We start from the raw sequence: 21,821 nt of genomic DNA on the forward strand, positions 1-21,821 counted from the left end.
AAATATTTGTTTAGCATCTCTCCCATCTTTTGTGGTTCCAAATACAGAGAACCTTGTTTGATCCTTAAGGTGCCTATTCTCTCCTTAGTTACTCCTAAAGTACTTGTAGAATCTCTTTGGATTATCCTTAAACTTGTCTTCTTGATTTTCCTCTGAGAATATCCCTACACCCCTTATACATTTCAAGAGAGATTCATTTAAAAAAAAGTTAATAAAGAGAGATAATATAAACTACAGGGGCAAACTATCAAAGGATATAAAAACTGACGATAAGAGATTCTTTAAATATATAAATTAAAAAGGTCAATGTGAACATAACCCCCTTAGAAAGTGAATCCTGGAAGGTAGTTATGGGGAACAAGAAATAATAGTAGAGTTAAACAGATATTTTGCAACAGTTTTTATGGTTATATTTCAAATATTCCATAAATGCTAAAACTTACTTTGGAGGTGGAGGTGAGTCGGATTTGACGACCATCACCAGCAAAAAAGTATTAGACAAATTAATGGGGCTAAAGCTAGCTAAGTCCTGATGGCTTGTATCCTAGGATCCTAAAGGAGGCAGCTACAGAGGTATTGGATGCATTGACTGTAATTTTCCAGAAATCCCTAGATTCTGGATAAGTACCGGAGGATTGGGAAAATGTGACAACCCAATTTGAAAAGGGAGGAAGGCATAAAGCAAGTAACTATAAGCCGATTAGTCTAGCATGTATTGTTGAAAAAGTATTGGAATCAATTAATAAGAAATTGACACATGTTAAGGAAGGAGTTTTGAGAGAAGTCTCAATTAGAGTGGATAGAGAGGAACCAGTAGATGTGTTATATTTGGACATCCAGAAGGCATTCATCAAGGATCTCACAAAAGATTAAGTTATGAGAGTCCATGGTGTTGCAGGTAGTATGTTTAGAGAATGGTTAGAGAATTAGTTCATGGGCAGGCAACAGTGAATGGGAATAAGGGGTCCTTCTTCAGGTTGTAGCCCTGGAACAATTGGGGTTGCACAAGGTTCAAGTGCTGGGACTGCAAGTGTTTATAATATATAATAATGACCTGGAGGATGGAAACGAAAGTACCGTAGCCAATCTGCAGGTAACAAAAATAGGTCAAAAGTTAAGTTGCAAAAGGGATACAAACAGTTTACAAAGTGATGTCGATAGTAAATGGGCAAACGGTTCACAAATGGAGTATAATCTATGAAAATGTGAAATTATTCATTTCGAAGGAAGACCAAAAGAACAGTGTATTATTTAAATGAAGAAAAATTGCAGAAAGCTGCTTTACAAAGAGACTTGGAGGTACTTGTGCATGAAATACAAAACTAACACACAGATGCAGCAGATAATTAGGAAGGCACAATATCGTTATTTAAGATGTATCTGGACAGATAAATGTATGGGCAGGGAGCAAAGGGATACAGACCTTTGCAAATAGATGACAGGTTGAGATAGAGGATCTGGATTGGGGCAGGCTTGGAGGGCCAATGGGCCTGTTGCTGTGCTGTAATTTTCTTTTGTTCTTTGTTCTAATGGTATGTTGGCCCTTATTTCAAAATGGCTTGGGAGTTAAGCGTAGGGAATCTTACTGCAACTGTACAAGGTGCTGGAGAGACCACATCTGGAGTACTGAGAACAGTTTTTGTTCCCTTATTTAAGAAAAAACGTTAATTCACTGGAGGTACTTCAGAGAAGTTTCACTAGGATTATCCCTGGTATAATCCAAGAAGTTGTCTTACAAACAAAGGTTAAACAGGTTAGGACTCTATGTGCTGGAGTTTAGAAGAATGAGACGTGATCAATTTGAAATGTACAGGATTCTTGAAGCTTGATAGGGTAAACGCTGAGAGAATGTTTCCTGTTATGGATCAGAGGGCATAGTCTCAGAAGTAGGAGTGCAATTTAAGACTGAGATGAGAGGATTTTTTTTCCCCTCTAAGAGGTTTGAGTATCTTTGGTACTCCTTGCCACAGACAGCTATGGGGAGAGAATTCTTGTGTGTACTGAAGGCTGAGATAGGTAGATTCTTGATCAGTAGGGGAATCACAGGCTATGGGAAAAGGACAGAAAAGTAGCCATGAGGAGTATCAGATCAGCCATGATCCTAATAAATGATGGAGCTGGCTCAAGGGGCCAAACGGCCTATTCCAACTCCTAAAACTTATTCTTATTGTCCACCCTCTGCTCTTCAAAAACTCCAAGGGATGATACATAGGTCAGAGGTGGATGTCTGCTGATTGCAGGATGCCAGAATTGATCCTAAAAGCCTGTCTGGTTTATTATTCTCTAACCTCAGGGCAGACAGATAGAAAACAAATGATCTCCTTCATCCTTACCTTGGATGGGGTCTTGTGCTGGTTTGATTGTCCTGAAAAAACAAAAAATCCTTCAACATGCATAATCAGAACAAAAAAGGTTGGGAAGAAGCTGCTCCCAGGAAACCAAACTATGCTGGAAGTGGGTGATGGCCCACAGAATCTCAGTGTAGCTTCATTTCTGTCAAACAACATTTTGGCAAATCAAAGACTCATGGCAATCCCACATTCAGCACAGTTGCCATGGTGTCTCAACTGGGAGGGAGGAACTGGGTCTAAAACTGACCTTTGTGCACTTGGTTAGAACAGATATAAAAAGAGGTAATACCAGTCCACCTATTGATCCTGTGATCCTGAATGAAGATGGGTGCTATAGCAATGGTTGTCCCCATACCAGCAAAGGGCACACAGTACAGGGGGAAGGGATGATTTTACAATGCAAACATTATCCCAGTTACAGCATCAGCACAGCCAACAATGTTTGCTTGGATTTGTGGACTCACCTTTATCCCTGATCTGACCTGCAGTCAATTGCTGGCCAGCTGCACAGAATGTTACACTTTTTCCCGGAGTCTGGGCTAGTTCAGAGGCTGAAAGTCAAACAGTATAGTCAACATTTGAAATATGAATTGCCTCATTTGCCACCCAACCTGCAAGCGAGGGTAGTAGTTCCCATCCCCACCACCTCCCCAACGCCGTCACCACACCACACATCACCACACACCACCACACGTCACCCCACCCCAGCATTCTGTGTTTAATGATGGTGTGGAGAGGGAGCTGAACTCTGTATCAAAGCCAATGCTGTGTTGGAATGTCCCTTTGTTACTTTGACTGTCTGAGATCAGTAAAATGATTTTGTTGATCCTTTGGTAATACATTCACAGCTTAGTCACTCAACTCCTCCTCTGGTGATTCACACTTTCTAACCTCACATCTCTCCATAACAGCAACCCACCACAAATCATGACTCCTACTCACCCCACCTGCCCAGGATCTCTAAACTTTCACCAACAATTTGCCACAGATACACAAATGCATCACCATGTCCTGTTTCTGAGCTCCACATCCCTACCTACAAAACACAATTCTACCCATCCCCAACAAGATGTAGTCTCCAAAACTCACCGAGCTTTGCCATTTTGTCTGCTCTTTTGATGGTTTGAAAGGTGAAGAGATCTCGGCCTGCTGCAGATATCTCATCACTCAAGTCACCCTGGCAACCTGCAAAGAGAAGTATAGTTCAAATTGCTCAAGCAATTGCACCAATTTCGCGACCATGGCAGCAGCACAACTGAGCAATTTCTGCTCAATACTCCTGAAATTTATATCAGATTGTGCAGCTTCTTTACCCTATACCTAAATTAGACATCTGGGGCCCCACGTCCCAGTATTAGGCCCTGGACCTGTTCAATAATCGTGAGTTTACAACAGTGACATCATTGGTTACATTATCTCAGCAAGATAGATGACAGTTGAGTATAGCCAGTACCTGAGTCACCTGCTCCAAGGACCTCCACATAATCACGCTCATTAAAGACTTCCAGACTCTCCTGAGCCTGCTCTGTCTTCTCCCATTTCTGGGAATCTTGCTTCACGTTTAGCAATGTTCGACGCACATTGTTCTTCTGATTAATTCCTGTGAAGTAAGTCACCGTGAAACCTATTAAGCAGTGGGATACCAGAAATCCTTTTCTAATAAAAGGTTATAGTCATTTCTCAGGTGGTTGACAGGATCAGGGACGAATGATAGAGAGAACAATATACATGTGTAATTGAGAATGTAGGCTCATTTGAGAGAGATCCAGATATAGACATACCTTAAGAAGAATGTGAAAATATTGGAGCGCACAGAATAAGATTAATTGCAGTGAAGAGTTATAGACTCATAGGGTCATAGAGATGCACAGCATGGAAACAGACCCTTCAATCCAAATTGCCTATGCTGACCAGATATCCTAAATTGATCTAGTCCCATTTGCCAATGTTTGGCCCATATCCCTCTAACCCCTTCCTATTCATATACCCATCCAGACGCCTTTTAAATGTTGCAATTGTACTAACCTCCACCACTTCCTGTGGCAACTCACTGCATATACACACACACTATCACCTTCATGAAAAAGTTGCCCCTTAGGTCTCCTTTATATCTTTCCCCTCTCGCCCTAAACCTATGCCCCTCTAGTTCTGGACACCCCAACCCCAGGGTCTATTTATCCTATCCATGCCCCTCATAATTTTATAAACCTCTATAAGGTCACCCCTCAGCCTCCGACGCTCCAGGGAGAACAGCCCCAGCCTGGTCAGCCTCTCCCTGTAGCTCAAACCCTCCAACCCTGGCAACAGGGTTGGGGATGGGGGCAGGGGGATGAAGGGTTGAGGAAGGGGGGGGGGGGGTAGGGATTTGGAAACGTTCATCCCTCTCCATGACTCTCCGGGGGCTCACCGTGCCGTTTCTCAGTGATATGCTCCACCACCTCCTCATCCCCAATGAACCGCACGTCGCCAACTTTCATCATTCACCCGCCAGGCCGCGAACCGCGGGTCAAAGGTCAACGACAACCAATCCGCCGGCGCTAACACATCACCCAATCACAGCCCAGCTGCAAACAAAGACCAATCGCGGAGGAGAGGCCCAGTGAGGGGGCGGGGTCTGCGGGGTTATAAAGGCGCCGGGGCGGAGTGGGCGGGGAACAATGGGGGCGGTGCCTGGGGGCGTTAGTAGAGGGCGTGGTTATGAGGGGGCGTGGGGCGGGGCCAACCATGGGGGCGGTGCCTGAGGGCGGTATTAATAATGAGGGTGCGGGTGTGAAAGAGTTTGAGATCCGAGTAGGCGGGCTCAATAATGGCCGCTGTTCCTGGAATCCTCAGTCAATTGCGGGGGCGGGGTTATGAATGTTCCGCGTTCGGATTGGGCGGGGTCAATAATAGAGGGCGGGGACTGTGGGAGCTGGAATGGGCGGGACTGTTGGAAGGGCGGGGCTAGAGCATCAGGGAGAGGGAGAGGGAGAGGGAGAGTGAGAGAAATTAGAGTCAGACTTCGAGAGAGAAATACGAATAAAAAATGCTGGAACTATTCAGCAGACCAGGCAACATCTGTGAAGGGAAATGGGGTTAATGTTTCTGGCCTACTTGATAAATTTGAAATGGTAAAGGGTTTTGAACAAGGACAACATGAAGCTCTTTAACAGGATGAGTGGCAGGAAAATGCGATCTTCCCTGAACTGAGGAGGTTAAGCATGTTTGGACGACAGTTTTGCAGAATGAATTGAGAGATGCAGAGATTATGGAGAGTCAAGAGCCATCCTCCACAGATACCTAATCTTTGATTGCTCTTGTCGCTACCATGTTAATATTATGATTTGGAGGTGCCGGTGTTGGACTGGGGTGCACAACACCAGGTTCTCGTCTGACAGGTTTGTTCAGAGGCGCTACCTTTCGAAGCGCTGCGCCTTCATCAGGTGGTTGTGGAGCAGGATCATACCACACGGAATTTATAGCAACACGATTGCAGAGTCATGGAATGTAATATTAAACACATTTAGCTTGAGTCTTTTATCTTTTAGGGTGATCAAGTTAGTTTTGGTTCCTTCATATGTAAATCCCAGAACGTTTTAAAAGTTACATTCTCAAGTTAGCTTTTAACGTGGGACGACATATGGGAGAACGTGCGAAAGATATCTATTGTAATAGGACATGCGCTATGCAGTTAAGAGTTCTGCAAACGGTTCATTTGGCACAGGACTGTCGAGTGAAGTTTAAAAAAGGGGCATCTTCAATGTGCCTCAAATGTAAAATAAGTGTAGGTACTCTTACCCACTGTTTAAAGGTGAAAATAGATAAGTCCCCTGGGCCTGATGGCATTTATCCTAGGATTCTCTGGGAAGCAAGGGAGGAGATTGCAGAGCCATTGGCCTTGATTTTTATGTCCTCTTTGTCTACAGGAGTAGTCCCAGAAGACTGGAGGATAGCAAATGTGGTTCCCTTGTTCAAAAAGGGGAGTAGGGATAGCCCTAATAACTATAGGCCGGTGAGTCTCACTTCTGTTGTGGGCAAAGTCTTAGAGAGAATTGTAAGGGATAGGATTTATGCACATCTGGATAGGAATAATGTGATCAAGGATAGTCAGCATGGTTTTGTGAAGGGCAGGTCGTGCCTCACAAACCTTATTGAATTCTTTGAAAAGGTGACGAAGGAGGTTGATGAGGGGAAAGCGGTAGATGTGGTATATATGGATTTTAGTAAGGCGTTTGATAAGGTTCCCCATGGTAGGCTACTGCAGAAAATACGGAGATATGGCATTGAGGGTGAGTTGGAGGTTTGGATTAGGAATTGGCTGGATGGAAGAAGACAGAGGGTAGTAGTTGATGGCAAAGTTTCTTCATGGAGTGCCGTCACTAGCGGTGTTCCGCAAGGATCTGTTTTGGGACCATTGCTGTTTGTCATTTTTATAAATGACCTGGAAGAGGGGTTAGAAGGTTGGGTGAGCAAGTTTGCGGATGATACGAAAGTCGGAGGAGTTGTTGACAGTGAGGAAGCATGTGGCAGGTTACAGCAGGATATAGAGAAGCTGCAGAGCTGGGCAGAAAGGTGGCAGATGGAATTCAATGTAGCTAAGTGCGAGGTGATTCACTTTGGGAAGAATAACAAAAAGATGGGGTACTGGGCTAATGGTCGGATACTTGGTAGTGTGGATGAGCAGAGGGATCTTGGTGTCCATGTACACAGATCTCTGAAAGTTGCCACCCAGGTAAATAGTGCGGTGAGGAAGGCATATGGCGTACTGGCTTTTATTGGTAGAGGAATTGAGTTCCGGAGTCCTGAGGTCATGATGCAGTTGTATAAGACTCTGGTACGGCCGCATCTGGAATATTGTGTGCAGTTTTGGTCGCCATACTATAGGAAGGATGTGGAGGCATTGGAACGGGTGCAGAGGAGGTTTACCAGGATGTTGCCTGGTATGGAAGGAAAATCGTATGAGGAAAGACTGAGGCACTTGGGGCTGTTTTCACTAGAGAAAAGAAGGTTTAGGGGTGACTTGATTGAGGTGTACAAGATGATTAGGGGGTTAGATAGGGTCGACAGTATGAACCTTTTCCCGCGTATTGAGTCGGGTATTACAAGGGGGCATAGCTTTAAATTAAGGGGGGGTAGATATAGGACAGATGTTAGGGGTAGGTTCTTCACTCAGCGAGTCGTTAGTTCATGGAATGCCCTGCCAGTAACAGTGGTGGACTCTCCCTCTTTATGGGCATTTAAGAGGGCATTGGATAGGTATATGGAGGATAGTGGGTTAGTGTAGTTTAGGTGGGCTTGGATCGGCGCAACATCGAGGGCCCAAGGGCCTGTACTGCGCTGTATTCTTCTATGTTCTATGTTCTATGTTCTATGTTCTATGTTTCTGGACATACCACAGACTCGTGTTTATTCGAGCGCTGTGGCGGGAGAGCGAGGGAGGAAATTGAGGACCAAAGTTGAAGTAGACCCAATATCTCTCCTCCCTGGTCTACCAAATTTATCATCTTTAGATGGGCATGGGAATAAACAATTTATTATTCTTACTTACTGTGCATGGAAGTATATTCTGATGAATTGGGTGTCTGAGAACTCATCGGGCTTGCTCGGACAGCGGAAATTAATTATGAAGCACATGCCCTTGGATTTGTTTACAAATATGGTGCACCACTCAACAGAGCATTTTTTTTATAAGACATGGCAGCCCTTTTTGAGTTATTTGGACACAGATCTGTCTGCTATCTTAAGTAGGGCATTTGTTCAACCAAGATGGATAGGTTTGGTGAGCCCTGGGCACTGGAGGGGGGACTCCTGAGTTAATACGGGTATATATACAACACTCTTGTTCTTTTGTATGGGAGCTTTGTGCCAAGCATTGCTATTTTGTGTTCTTTTGTTGGTTATTTTTTGTTTTATGAGTCACTTACTTATTTATTGGTGTTGTTTTGCACAGTGTTTGGTTTGGTTTTGTTTTATAAGGTAGGATAGTAGTTAGTAGACAGTAGTTGTATTGTAATTTGTGTTTTTTTATTATACTGGTATTTGTTATATTTTCAAGAACTTTAAAAAAATATGAAGTCAAAAAAAGATTTCTTTACTAATAAATATATTTACAAAAAAAATTGCTTTTAACAATAGGTGCCATCTCAGCTCAGATAATGCATTGAAAGTGTGAAGTTAAAGTCTGTCTGTGTCCCAGTGTTAGGTCAGACTGAGTGTGTATATCTATGTGAGTATAATGGGGTATAAGTCTGTGAAAGGGTGTGTGTGGGGGTGTGAGTGCAGGGAGTGTATGTGTGAGTGTATGAGAGAGAGCTTGTGTATGAGAGAGGGTCTGCGTGGGTGTGTGGGTCTGTTGGAGTGTGTGTGTATGTGTGTGTAGTGCAGTGGAGTCACCTGTAGTGTGACATGAACTCAAGATCCCGATTGAGGCCATCCCCATGGGTACCGAATTTGACTATCTGCCTCTGCCTGGTCACTTTGCATTGTTGCCTGTCCCAAAGGCCGCCTTGGAGGATGATCATCTGAAAATCCGAGGCTGAATGTCCCGGACTGCTGAAGTGTTCCCTGACTGGGAGAGAACACTCCTGCCTGGTGATTGTTGTGTGGTGTCCATTCATCCGTTGCCGCAGCCTCTGCTCATTCTCGCCATTGTACCATGCCTCAGGGCATTCTTGCCTGCAGCGTATGAGATAGACAATGTTGGATGAGTCACATGAGTACCTGCTGCGTATATGGTGGGTTGTGTACCCACGTGTAATGGTGGTATCCATGTTGACACTGACACATCTTGCAACATCTGCCATGACAGAGTTGTATAGTGTTGTCCTGAAGGCTGGGCAATTTGCTGCTAACAATGATCTGTTTGACATTTAGTGGTTGTTTAAAGGCAAGAGGTGGAGGTGTGGGGAAGGTATTGGCGAGGTGCTCATCCTCATTGATAATGTGTTGCATACTGTGAAGAACATGCCGTAGCCTTTTGGCTCCCAGGAAGTACTGGACAATGAGGGGTACCCTGTCGGTTGCAGCACGTTTCTGTCTCCTGAGGAGGGCATTACAGTTTCTCGCTGTGGCATGTTGGAGCTGTCGGTTGATGAGTTGAGCATCGTACCCTGTTCTTATGAGGGCCTCCTTGAGTACTTCTAAGGAGTACTCCTCATCTGAACAGATCCTGCATATGCGAAGGGCTGTTTTAATATGTTTAGGGTGGAAGCTGGAGAAGTGTAGCATCGTGAGGTTATCCGTGGGTTTGCGGTAGAGTGAGGTGTTGAGGTGCCCATCCTTGATGGATATGCATGTGTCCAGCCTGGCCTTCAGGACAACACCAAACAGGCCATCACTATAGACACTGCAAGACGTGTCAGAGTGTCGACACGGATACCACCATTACACGTGGGGGACACAACCCACTATATATGTGTCCTATGATTCTGCTCCACAACCACCTGATAAAGAAGCAGTGCTTTGAAAGCTAGTTCCATCAAATAAACCTGTTGGACTGTAACCTGGTGTTGTGTGATTTTTAACTATGTTAATATTAACTGGCCCAGTTGACCTGATCAATGTTGATTTCCAGGATGATGATGCCAGAGTCACTGAAAGCCAGGAAAAAGTAGTTTGATTCTCTGTTAATCATTATTTGTCACTTCTGTGCTGCAAATGTTACTTACCACCTATCAACCCAAACCTGAATGTTGTTCAAGTCTTGTTGCAAAGTTAACTCTTTAGTCCTCACTGCCTGCAGCAGATGCTTTAACATATTGATTATGCAACTCTTCCCATCTCACAGCTTGTGGGGGAATATTTGAATTTGGCGGAAGCAGCAGTTCCATAACAATCTCATCCTCTCACCTTAGCACTGAGTAAGCAGAAACTTTCAATCTCCCAGTGCACTGAGACCTGTCCTTCCAATCAAGCAAGGCATATATGTTGGCAGCTGCCAATGAACTTAAAGCCAGGCTGTTCTCACTCCTGCCGAGAGTCAGGTGGGCTGTTGCACAGGGAGTGATCATGCACTGAGGTATGACGTGCCCTCATACAAAGGGGAGGGGTAACCCCTGTGTGCCAGCATGGATGGTATGCATTGGACATGTAGGACATTAGTGCCAAGGGCTCACTTGCAAGTAGGAGAAACTGAGGACTGCAGGTGCTGGAGATCAGAGTCGAGAGTGTGATGCTGGAAAAGCACAGCAGGTCGGGCAGTATCCGAGGAGCAGGGGGATTGATGATGAATGGCTTCTGCCTGAAATGTCGATCCTCCTGCTCCTCGGATGCTGCCAGATCTGCCGTACTTTTCCAGTGCAACACCTTTCAACTCACTTGCAACCACTCTAGGTTTTCACCCGTGCAGATAGATCTGAGTGAACCTGATGACTAGTGGAGCTTGTCTGAATAGAAACCTCCACCTCATGAAAATCAGAACGGTTAGAGGAGTCCATTCAGTTTCACCATATCCATACTGGTTCTCCGATCATTTAATGCTACTCCTCTGTGTTTTACTTGTGCTTTCTTCCTTTTCAGATGATAATCCAATTTTATTTGCATTGCTTCAACGGAATCTATTTCCACTACACTTTCCACATAGCACATTTCCAGATCCGAACAGCTCGCTGTAAAAAGTTATTTCTCATATTGCCATTGCTTTGTTTGCCAATTCCTTTACATTTGGGCCTCTCAATTGTTTTTTACTCACTTATGGAATGTGGGTGTCACTAGCTGAGCCCAGCATTTACTGTCCATCCCTTGCTGCCTTCTTGAACTGCTGCAGTCCATGTGCTGTAGTTAGACCCACAATGCTGTTAGTAAGGGAATTCCAGGATATTGAGCCAACAACACAAAAGAACTGACAATAAAGTTTCATTCAGGATGGTGAGTGGCTTGAAAGAAAACTCGCAGTTGCTGGTGTTCTCCATGTAACTATTGCCCTTGTCCTTCTAGATGGTAGTGGTTGCTAGCTTGGAAGGTGATATCTAAGGATCTTTGAATTTCTGCAGTGCATCTTGTAGATAGTACGCAGTAGTGGTAGAGGGAGTGGATGCTTGTGAATGTAGTACCAATTAAATAGGCTACTTTGTCAAACTTGAGTGTTGTTGGAGCCAACTCATTCCATCGTACGTCTGACTTGTGCCTTACAGATGGTGGACAGACTTCAGCGAGTCAAAGGGTGAATTACTTTCTGCAGGATTCCCAACCACTGATCTACTCCCTCTAATTATTGTATTTACATGGTTAGTCCAGTTCAGTTTCCAGTCAATGGAAACCCCAGATGTTGATAGTCAGAGTTTCAGTGATAGTAATGCAACTGAATGTCAAGGGACTGTTGTGGGGAAAATCACCAGCCTCGGAATCAGAGTCGGGATTCAACGACAGAGTTTATTGTACAAGGAAATACTGGAGCTCTGGGGAGAGAAAGACACCAATAGCACAGTGGTCAGCTGCAAGTCTTCCCTCAACCTAGAGCATGTATCAAGATACTTTTATACATTTTAATATAATACGTCAGTGATGAGATTATTGTCTTTGTAATATAGTTTATTTATTGTAAACATTGCAGAATCGTTGATAAATTCGGTGCAGTCATTGTCAGTTCCAGAGCAGCCTTTGTTAATTTCAGCACAGACATTGTCAATTTCAATGTCTGCGTAGAAGTGCATTGCTGTAGTAATGGGCGCTAATCTCTCTTCCTGAGAAGGACGATTACTGCAGCTCTGGCTATGAGCACTTTGTATTGAGTCCGTATCAAACAGCTAGCATTTCTATCAAAGGTGTTGGCTGGACTCAGACGCTTCGGCGGGCAGTATATGCTTCTCATGTGTATTCTCTCCTCCACCCACCTTAAACTAATCAACTAGGTTGTGAGAGTATTGTGCTGGTATCCTGGTGGCCCCAGGCAGTGTCTGTGTTTGCTCTGCTGTCTCTCTTCATCTTGTGGTCCGGCGACCATCTTGTGTCTCAAGTGGCCAACTTATGGCTCAGCGGCCATCTTGTGTGTCCATTTGTCCAGAGTAACCTTGCCCTGTGCCATCTCCCACTTCACAATGGTGCTTAGATTGTCTCTTATTGGAGATGATCATTGCCCAGCATTTGTCAGGTGTGAATGTTACTTGTCACTTATCAAAACAAGCCTGGGATGATGTACAGGTCTTGTTGGCATTTGAATTTGAGCTGCTTCTGTATCTGAGTCGTCATGAACACGGTTGAATATTGTGCAACTATCAATGAACATCTCCACTTCTGACCTTATGATGGTGGGAAAATCATTGATGAAGCAGCTGAAGATGGGGGTCTAGGACACTACTCTGAGGAATTCCTGCAAAGGTGGCCTGAAGCTGTGGTGACTGACCTCGAACAAGGTCAACCATCTTCCATTGTTCTAGGTTTGGCTCCAACCAGTGGAGTTTCCCCCAGATTTCCATTGATTTGTCTTGCTGGAGGTCCTTGATGTCATGGGCTGTCACTCACCTCACCTCTGGAACTCAGCTCTTCTGTCCATGTTTGAACAGAGGCTGTAACAATTTCAGGAGCTACATGGCCCTGGAAAAACCCAAACTGGGCGACACTGAGCAGCTCATTGCAGTGTAGGTGCTGCTCGATAGCACTATTAATGACACCTTCCATCACTTTACTGATGATTGTGAGTAGATTGATAGGGTGGTAATTAGAGTCATAGAGATGTACAGCATGGAAACAGACCCTTCGGTCCAACCTGTCCATGCTGACCAGATATCCCAACCCAATCTAGTCCCACCTGCCAGCACCCGGCCCATATCCCTCCAAACCCTTCCTATTCATATACCCAGCCACATACCTCTTAAATGTTGCAATTGTACCAGCCTCCACCACATCCTCTGGCAGCTTATTCCATACACGTACCACCCTCTGCATGAAAAAGTTGCCCCTTAGGTCTCTTTTATTTCTTTCCCCTCTCACCCTAACCTATGCCCTCTAGTTCTGGAATCCCCGACCCCAGGGAAAAGACTTTGTCTATTTATCCTATATATGCCCCTCATAATTTTGTAAACCTCTATAAGGTCACTCCTCAGCCTCCGATGCTCCAGGGAAAACAGCTCCAGCCTGTTCAGCCTCTCCCTGTAGCTCAGATCCTGCAACCCTGGCAACATCCTTGTAGACCTTTTCTGAACCCTTTCTAGTTTCATAACATCTTTCCGATAGGAAGGAGACCAGAATTACACACAATATTCCAACAGTGGCCTAACCAATGTCCTGTAAAGCCATAACATGACCTCCCAACTCCTGTACTCAATACTCTGACCAATAAAGGAAAGCATACCAAATGCCTTCTTCACTATCCTATCTACCTGCAACTCCACTTTCAAGGAGCTATGAACCTGCACTCCAAGGTCTCTTTGTTCAGCAACACTCCCTAGGACCTGACCATTAAGTGTATAAGTCCTGCTAAGATTTGCTTTCCCAAAATGCAGCACCTCGCATTTATCTGAATTAAACTCCATCTGCCACTTCTCATCCCATTGGCCCATCTGGTCCAGATCCTGTTATAATCTGAGGTAACCCTCTTCGCTGTCCACTACATCTCCAATTTTGGTGTCATCTGCAAACTTACTAACTGTACCTCTTATGCTCGCATCCAAATCATTTATGTAAATGACAAAAAGTAGAGGGCCCAGCACCGATCCTTGTGGCACTCCACTGGTCACAGGCCTCCAGTCTGAAAAACAACCTTCCACCAACACCTTGTCTTCTACCTTTGAGCTACTTCTGCATCCAAATGGCTAGTTCTCCGTGTATTCCATGAGATCAAACCTTGCTAATCAGTCTTCCATGGGGAACCTTGTCGAACATCTTACTGAAGTCCATATAGATCACATTTACTGCTCTGCCCTCATCAATCCTCTTTGTTACTTCTTCAAAAAACTCAATCAAGTTTGAGAGACATGATTTCCCACTCACAAAGCCATGTTGACCATCCAGAATCAGTCCTTGCCTTTCCAAATACATGTACATTCTGTCCCTCAGGATTCCCTCCAACAACTTGCCCACCACCGAAGTCAGGCTCACCGGTTTATAGTTCCCTGGATTGTCTTTACCGCCCTTCTTAAACAGTGGCACCACGTTTACCAACCTCCAATCTTCCGGCACCTCACCTGTGACTATCAATGATACAAATATCTCAGCAAGAGGTCCATCAATCACTTCTGTAGCTTCCCAGAGAGTTCTCGGGTACACCTGATCAGGCCCTGCGGATTTATCCACCTTTAACCATTTCAAGGCATCCAGCACTTCCTCCTCTGTAATCTGGACATTTTGCAAGATGTCACCATCTATTTCCCTACAGGCTATATCTTCCATATCCTTTTCCACAGTAAATACTGATGCAAAATATTCATTTAGTATCTCCCCCATTTTCTGTGGCTCCACACAAAGGCCGCCTTGCTGATCTTTGAGGGGCCCTATTCTCTCCCTAGTTATCCCTTTGTCCTTAATTTATTTGTAAAAACCCTTTGGATTCTCCTTAATTCTATTTGCCAAAGCTATCACATGTCACCGTTTTGCCCTCCTGATTTCCCTCTTAAGTATACTCCTACTTTCTTTATACTCTAAGGATTCACTCAATCTATCCTGTCTATACCTGACATATGCTTCCTTCTTTTTCTTAACCAAACCCTCAATTTCTTTAGTCATCCAGCATTCCCTATACCTACCAGCCTTCCCTTTCACCCTGACAGGAATATACTTTCTCTGGATTCTCATTTCTGAAGGCTTCCTATTTTCCAGCCATCCCTTTACCTGAGAACATCTGCCTCCAATCAGCTTTTGAAAGTTCTTGCCTAATACCATTGTCTGTGTCAGATTTGTCCTGCGCATGTGCGTAGGACATCAATCTCTATCTTTTCATAAATGGGAATAGTTTGCCCTATCTATATTGTCCTGGCTCATGTCTTTCTTTTATATCAAAGTTTTATCCCTCAACTTTCTCCTTCCTCAAGGAAAACAGGCTCAACTTCTCCACTCGATCTATTAAACTGAAGCTCCTGATCCCTTGGACGATTCTCATTAATTTTTTCTGTACTCTCTTTGATACCATGCCTTACTTTCAAAGGTGTGGTGTCCGGAACAGGATACAATACTCCAGGTAAGGCCAAAGTAGTGCTTACACAGGTTTAACGTAACCTCTTTGCTCCATGTATAGTCAAGGTAATGTAGACTTCATTGACCAAGATGAACATTTTTTTTCAATAACAGGCATTGTGAACGTTGCAATTCTCTACCACAGAGGACAGCCGAAGCTCAGTCTTCGAGTATGTTTAAGGTGGAGAGTGATAGAGTTCTGATTATCAATGGCATACAGGGTGGGCATTGAAATGTTCAATCAGCAATGATCATATTGAACTGTAGGTAAGGCTAGATGGCTGAATGGTCTTCTGTTCCTATGAAATAAAACAACCAGCAGGTAAATGGAAAACAAAGGGTGAGAGGCATTAAAGACGAGGGGATTGACTTGAAGTCATAGAAGGTTCCTCAGATTCTAATTCCTCATTATCTGATCAACACTGCTCCAACTGAAATAACCACAGACAACTAATGTCCAGAAACAGCACAGTATTTATTCCAGGTACTGAGATTACAGATTAATAATTTCTCTGCATTGCAGACTGATCTGAATGTTTATACACCTGTATTTACACATTTAAAATCTTTAATCTGTGACAGGTATTTACAAGATCGAGATCACATTCACATCTCTTACATTAACAGTATAGTTCATTTTTAATTTAAAAAAAACTTTTTGTTCAAAGAATGACAGATTTACATGCATCGATTCAACCACCAACATCTGAATTCCCGCTAGATAGCACTTGCACTCCTGACCCCTCAGTTCAGGAACCTGTCCCTGAGCATCTGCCGGGAACACAGGAAACATTCAGGTCTGATTTAAATCTACAGGCCGTTAGGAGAGTGGGGGGTCTGGTGTGGGTCTGCTGCTCATCACTTCAACTAAAATGGGGGCATGAAGGAAGTCAGGCAACTTGTCAGCCCTCCCCCATGAAGTTAGCAGTTAGACACACGCTGCAGTCACGTCCACCTCTCTAATCTCACTGGACTCGCCCTTGAGCTTCAATTGAACATTCTTTGGGCAAAATAGATTGATTTCTGTTCACGAGCACCGAAACTGAGGACCACACACACACACACACAACACGCGCACACACACCAGATTAAATTTCCACAGAGAACAAGACTCCACAGTTCTCCCTACTTGTGTGGAGGGGGAAGGACGGAATGAGAGGTAGTTGGACACTGTTAAAATGGAAAACCATTCAGTTCACCTTCATTTTGCTGGATCAGACAGGAGCCAGAGGCTTCAGAATTCACTCAAACTACGTCTACGATAGTGAGATCACAGCTTGGTCACTTGTGAAATGGTTAGAACGAAGGACAACAGAACCATCTCTTTCAGGAATGTAAAATCAAATGTGCAAAAGGAAATCATTTGAATTTATACGCCAATATGCCTCTAGTTTAAAAAAAAACTGCAGCCTAATTTAATTTAATCTAAATTTAAAGGTCAAGCTTAAATTTCATCCCCGCCTGGCATGTTATTTGTGTTTCCCTGAATGTCAGTCTCCAAACTGGAAGGAGACCCCCGCGATTCAGGGGACGCTCTCTCCAACTGGCAGTGTACTGTGTGTGAAAGGTGAAGTCTCAAGTATCCCCAACATTCCCTTACAGAAAGGTTGCAGCACAGATCGTGAAGAAAGAAAGTAAGAGGAGAGACACAAAAAAGAGAGACCAGAAGGAAACACCAACTCCTGGCCCTTGGGACAAGAGCTACCTTGCTGTTGAGCTTAACATTGGATATTTCTGCGGGCAGAGGGATAGCAATAAATGCTATCGGCAGTAAAAAGTCAGGCACTAACAGCTCTCTGCAACTGGGTCTGAGGGTTTGCACAGTGTCCTGGACTTATATCTGACCCAGGTGTTCCCGCAGGGTGACTGCAGCCTTGTGGCCAGTGTGGAAAAATGGTATTTTCTGCACTGCCTTGCCTGTTCCAGCAGTGGGTCCAGGACCAGCTTCACAACTGCAGGAAATGCAAATTGGAGAGAATGCCAGTGCTCGGATCCCAGACCATTCCACTGCAGAAGCACAATGGGTTGGATTTGAGGGAATGCTTTCTGAAATAACGCTAGCACTAACTCTATTTATAATTGAAAAGGTGAAGGAATGATTTGTTTTATACACAGCGCTGCCCAGTCAGAGAACTAAAAACCCTCACCATAAGAGCACCACCAGAATCTCCGCAATAATCAGCTCTTCCGCCATGGTGAGGGACTTGAGTTATTGCAGCAGGGGCCAGCATTGATGTGAGCTGAACAAAGATAGACACTCACAGGCAGCTCCCTCATCAGCACACAGGCACCCTGGAGATGGTGTGCACACATATATCTCTGTGTGAAAACCATCTGTCTACCAGTAGGTGACAAGTCTGTACAGACACAAACACAAACTTGCATGCGTGCGCACACACAGACAGACATGGATACACAAATACACCCTGGGCGAGGTCAGGAATGAGATTAGTAACCAGTGTTAAAAGAGAATGTAATGCTGAACTCTGAGCTTAACCCACAGTTGCATAATGTAGTCAAAATTATTATGTAGGTTCACAGGCAACAGACGGCAACTAGAGAGTACCAACGGTCAGGGCGCCCGAGATCACCACACAACTATCTGACACATGGAAAAAAGGTCAGAACAAAAAATAGAGACAGTATATAAATGGATGGACGTTCTCGTTGCTATTTTGAGGTCTGAAGGTATTCTCCCAGCTCTCCATGGACAATCCCCACTTAGCGAACCCCAGAACTGATGTTCAGATGGTCATTTATGAAGGTACACTTTTATAGGGTATCTGAGACCACAAAACGTGCCTTTCTCAACCAGTGGGAACAGTGTCCGATCCACCATGTTACACACACCTGATCTGGAGGCCATTCTGAATATCTACCTTTTAGAGATTGCCACGCATTTGACGATTTTAAGTTAGTCATGTCTCTTTGTTGTAAACATAGATAACTACCCCAATCCAATACCTATAATACACAAGACAAGCAGACAGCCTAGCAAACAGTGAGGGCTTTTCCCCTCAAAGGAGAAGGGGATTTGCACAGAGTGAATCAGACATCACTCTGATATACATCTCCTGCTCTGACAGTACCCTGATGGATAAGCCACGCTCCTTGATTTGCTCCAATTGCTTCATAAACACTCACAGTGTTTCTCCAGAGAGGCTCGCTGAGTTTCAATGCTCCTTTAGAGACGCTCCCTACGTTTCCAGTGCTTCTTTAGAAATGCTCCCTGCTCAGTTTATCAGTGCTTCCCTTTCGGGACTCTCCCTGCTGTGTTGTGCAGCGCTCTTTTAGAGACACTACCTGCTCCGTTTATCAGTGCCCCCTGAGAGACGCTCCCTGCTTGTGGCAATATTATCTTTCTTTGGTGAGGACGGGGTGGGGGAAAGAAAGGGGGACGGGGGGGGGAGGGGAGGTACTTTTCCTACTTTAACGAATGCATTCCGTAGCTGTGGGCGGAAGAATGTTTGAAGGCAGCAAAATATATGTTCTGAAGAAAGGAGGTTGGGGGCGAGAGGAGGTAGTCAGGGTCAGGCTAGAAGGGGAGACAGACTACCAGAGAACAGGGAAGGAGATAAATCAGGGTCAGGCAAGCGAGGGACGAATGGGGGGGGGGGGGGGGGGGGGGAGTGGCAAGATCAGGGTTAGACTGGGAATGTCAAAGGATCGCCTGCAGAAGAGAGATCTGATGGAACCAGATCAGTTCCAACCAAACCTCCTCAATCAGGAAGGACTATTATCAAAAAAGAGATTGCACATCACCCGGGGTGGGGGAAGGGGGGAAAGAGGAGGTGGGGAGGGAGACACACACAAGTCTGCGCTGCCTGCTGAGACACAGGCTCCCTTTTTATTGCTCTCCCAGCACAAAATAATTCCTTTTTGCCTCTCAAATAGTTGTCGAGCCGGAATTAAAGAGGGCTGAGATTAAAGAGGGGTTTTGTTTAATTGGGGGTGGGGGTGGGGGTAGGATGGAGGAAGAATGGGGTTCTTAAAGGGTATTGGGGTTGGTGTGAGGAGTATACCCAAAGGGGTGCTAGGGAAGGAAGGGGAGGGAAGGAAGGGGAGGGAAGGAAGGGGAGGGAAGGAAGGGGAGGGAAGGAAGGGGAGGGAGGGGGAGAGAGGGGGGAGAGAGGGGGGAGGGAGGGGGAGAGGAGGGGGGGGAGAGGAGGGGAGGGAGAGGAGGGGGGGGAGAGAGAGGAGGGGGGGGAGAGGAGGGGAGGGAGAGGAGGGGAGGGAGAGGAGGGGAGGGAGAGGTGGGGAGGGAGAGGTGGGGAGGGAGAGGTGGGGAGGGGAGGGAGAGGTGGGGAGGGGAGGGAGAGGTGGGGAGGGGAGGGAGAGGTGGGGAGACAGGTCAGCAGCCTCCTACACCTGGGAAATGAGCTGCATGTTGAAGCTGGGCGAGCGGGACTGTTTGGTGAGGGGAGCCCCCGGGGAGAGCAGCTCTTTGGCGTCGGCGGGCCGGCCCAGCCTCTCCTCCTGCAGGCTGATGGTGGAGAAGCGGTTGGAGTTACCGTGCACCAGGTTGGAGCTGCCGTTCGCCCGCTCGAAGGACCTGGCGGAGGAGGTGCTGGCGGTCCGCACTAGCCCAGCGGCGGCGGCAGCAGCAGCAGCCGGCGGCAGGTGCCTCTTGGCCGGGCTGAGCTCCATGGTGTCGGCGGCGGAGCGAGTTGGGCACAGCTTCCTGCTGCCGGGTTCCCGGCCACACTCGGCAGCTCCCTCCGCCCTCGGTGGCGGCAGCAGCAGCGCCGGATCCCGGACGCCTTTCTTCAGGCTGCTGCTCTTGGAGCCGCTGGGCTGGCTGATGCTGGAGGCCCCCGATGAGAATCCCTCATCGGCGTCGGTCAGCTGCATGGGGTCCTCTCCCCCCGCGGCTCCGTGTCGATCTGAGAAACACAAGACACAGGCTTCAGGCAACCGGTTGCACACACCATGCAGCAGCTTCCCAGACACAGCAACGAAGATGGAAATGTGTTGCTGGAAAAGCGCAGCAGGTCAGGCAGCATCCAGGGAACAGGAGAATCGACGTTTCGCGCATAAGCCCTTCTTCAGGAATGAGGAAAGTTGGTCCAGCAGGCTAAGATAAAAGATAGGGAGGAGGGACTTGGGGGAGGGGCGTCGGAAATGTGATAGGTGGAAAGAGGTCAAGGTGAGGGTGATAGGTCAGACTGGGGTGGGGGCGGAGAGGTCGGGAAGAAGATTGCAGGTTAGGGAGGCGGTGCTGAATTTGATGGATTTGACTGAGACAGGCTGGGGGGAGGGGAAATGAGGAAACTGGTGAAATCCGAGTTCATCCCTTGTGGTTGGAGGGTTCCTAGCCGGAAGATGAGGCGTTCTTCCTCCAACCGTCGTTTCGCTGTGGTCTGACGATGGAGGAGTCCAAAGACCTGCATATCCTTGGTGGAGTGGGAGGGGGAATTGAAATGTTGAGCTACAGGGTGGTTGGGTTGGTTGGTCCGGGTGTCCCAGAGGTGTTCTCTGAAACGCTCCGCAAGTAGGCGGCCTGTCTCCCCAATATAGAGGAGGCCACATCGGGTGCAAAGGATGCAATAAGTGATATGTGTGTGGAGGTACAGGTGAATCTGTGGCGGATATGGAAGTTTCCTTTGGGGCCTTGGAGGGAGGTGAGGGGGGAGGTGTGGGCGCACGTCTTGCACCTCCTGCGGTTGGATCTGACGAGGGAGTCACGGAGGGAGTGGTCTTCACGGAATGCTGATAGGGGAGGGGAGGGAAATATATAGTCAGATCCACACCCCCCACCAACCCAACCTCCACTCCCGGCACCTTCCCCTGCAACCGCAGGAGGTGCAAGACTTGCGCCCACACCTCCCCCCTCACCTCCCTCCAAAGCCCCAAAGGAAAGTTCCATATCCGCCACAGATTCACCTGCACCTCCACACATATCATCTATTGCATCCTCTGCACCCGATGTGGCCTCCTCTATATTGGGGAGACAGGCTGCCTACTTGCGGAGCATTTCAGAGAACACCTCTGGGACACCCGGACCAACCAACCCAACCACCCCGTGGCTCAACACTTCAACTCCCCCTCCCACTCCACCAAGGATATGCAGGTCTTTGGACTCCTCCATCGTCAGACCACAGCGAAACGACGGCTGGAGGAAGAACGCCTCATCTTCCGGCTAGGAACCCTCCAACCACAAGGGATGAACTCGGATTTCACCAGTTTCATTTCCCCTCCCCCCAGCCTGTCTCAGTCAAATCCATCAAATTCAGCACCGCCCTCCTAACCTGCAATCTTCTTCCCGACCTCTCCGCCCCCACCCCAGTCTGACCTATCACCCTCACCATGACCTCTTTCCACCTATCACATTTCCGACGCCCCTCCCCCAAGTCCCTCCTCCCTATCTTTTATCTTAGCCTGCTGGAC

The 21,821-nt window shown here is 46.4% G+C and overlaps 2 protein-coding genes across 8 annotated transcripts in view; both read right to left on the minus strand.

The window, feature by feature from the left end:
* orc2 (origin recognition complex, subunit 2) overlaps positions 1–4,883 on the minus strand; it is a 32,247-nt gene extending 27,364 nt beyond the window's left edge. For all 4 annotated transcript variants that reach the window (XR_015757611.1, XR_015757612.1, XR_015757613.1 and 1 more), the window contains exons 1-5: positions 4,759–4,883; positions 3,805–3,951; positions 3,441–3,536; positions 2,816–2,902; positions 2,334–2,365 (exon numbers count right to left, since the gene is read on the minus strand). Coding sequence is in view for 1 of the 4 variants with exons in the window: in XM_087988806.1 (XP_087844932.1) it covers positions 2,334–2,365; positions 2,816–2,902; positions 3,441–3,536; positions 3,805–3,951; positions 4,759–4,831 (435 nt within the window). In the remaining 3 variants the exon portion in view is untranslated. The remainder of the gene's footprint in view (positions 1–2,333; positions 2,366–2,815; positions 2,903–3,440; positions 3,537–3,804; positions 3,952–4,758) is intronic.
* A 14,842-nt stretch (positions 4,884–19,725) lies between these two features.
* hycc2 (hyccin PI4KA lipid kinase complex subunit 2) overlaps positions 19,726–21,821 on the minus strand; it is a 57,834-nt gene continuing 55,738 nt past the window's right edge. For 2 of the 4 annotated variants that reach the window (XM_087988808.1, XM_087988809.1), the window contains one exon: positions 19,726–20,317. In XM_087988808.1, coding sequence (XP_087844934.1) covers positions 19,797–20,317 — 521 coding nt within the window. In that variant the 3' untranslated portion in view covers positions 19,726–19,796. The remainder of the gene's footprint in view (positions 20,318–21,821) is intronic. The other 2 variants (XM_087988807.1, XM_087988810.1) reach the window with 2 other exon arrangements.

Source organism: Chiloscyllium plagiosum, unplaced genomic scaffold (assembly GCF_037043375.1).
Source record: "Chiloscyllium plagiosum isolate Xiang-an unplaced genomic scaffold, Cpla_swu_hap1 HiC_scaffold_7, whole genome shotgun sequence".
In the NCBI taxonomy this organism is placed as follows: Eukaryota; Metazoa; Chordata; class Chondrichthyes; order Orectolobiformes; family Hemiscylliidae; genus Chiloscyllium; species Chiloscyllium plagiosum.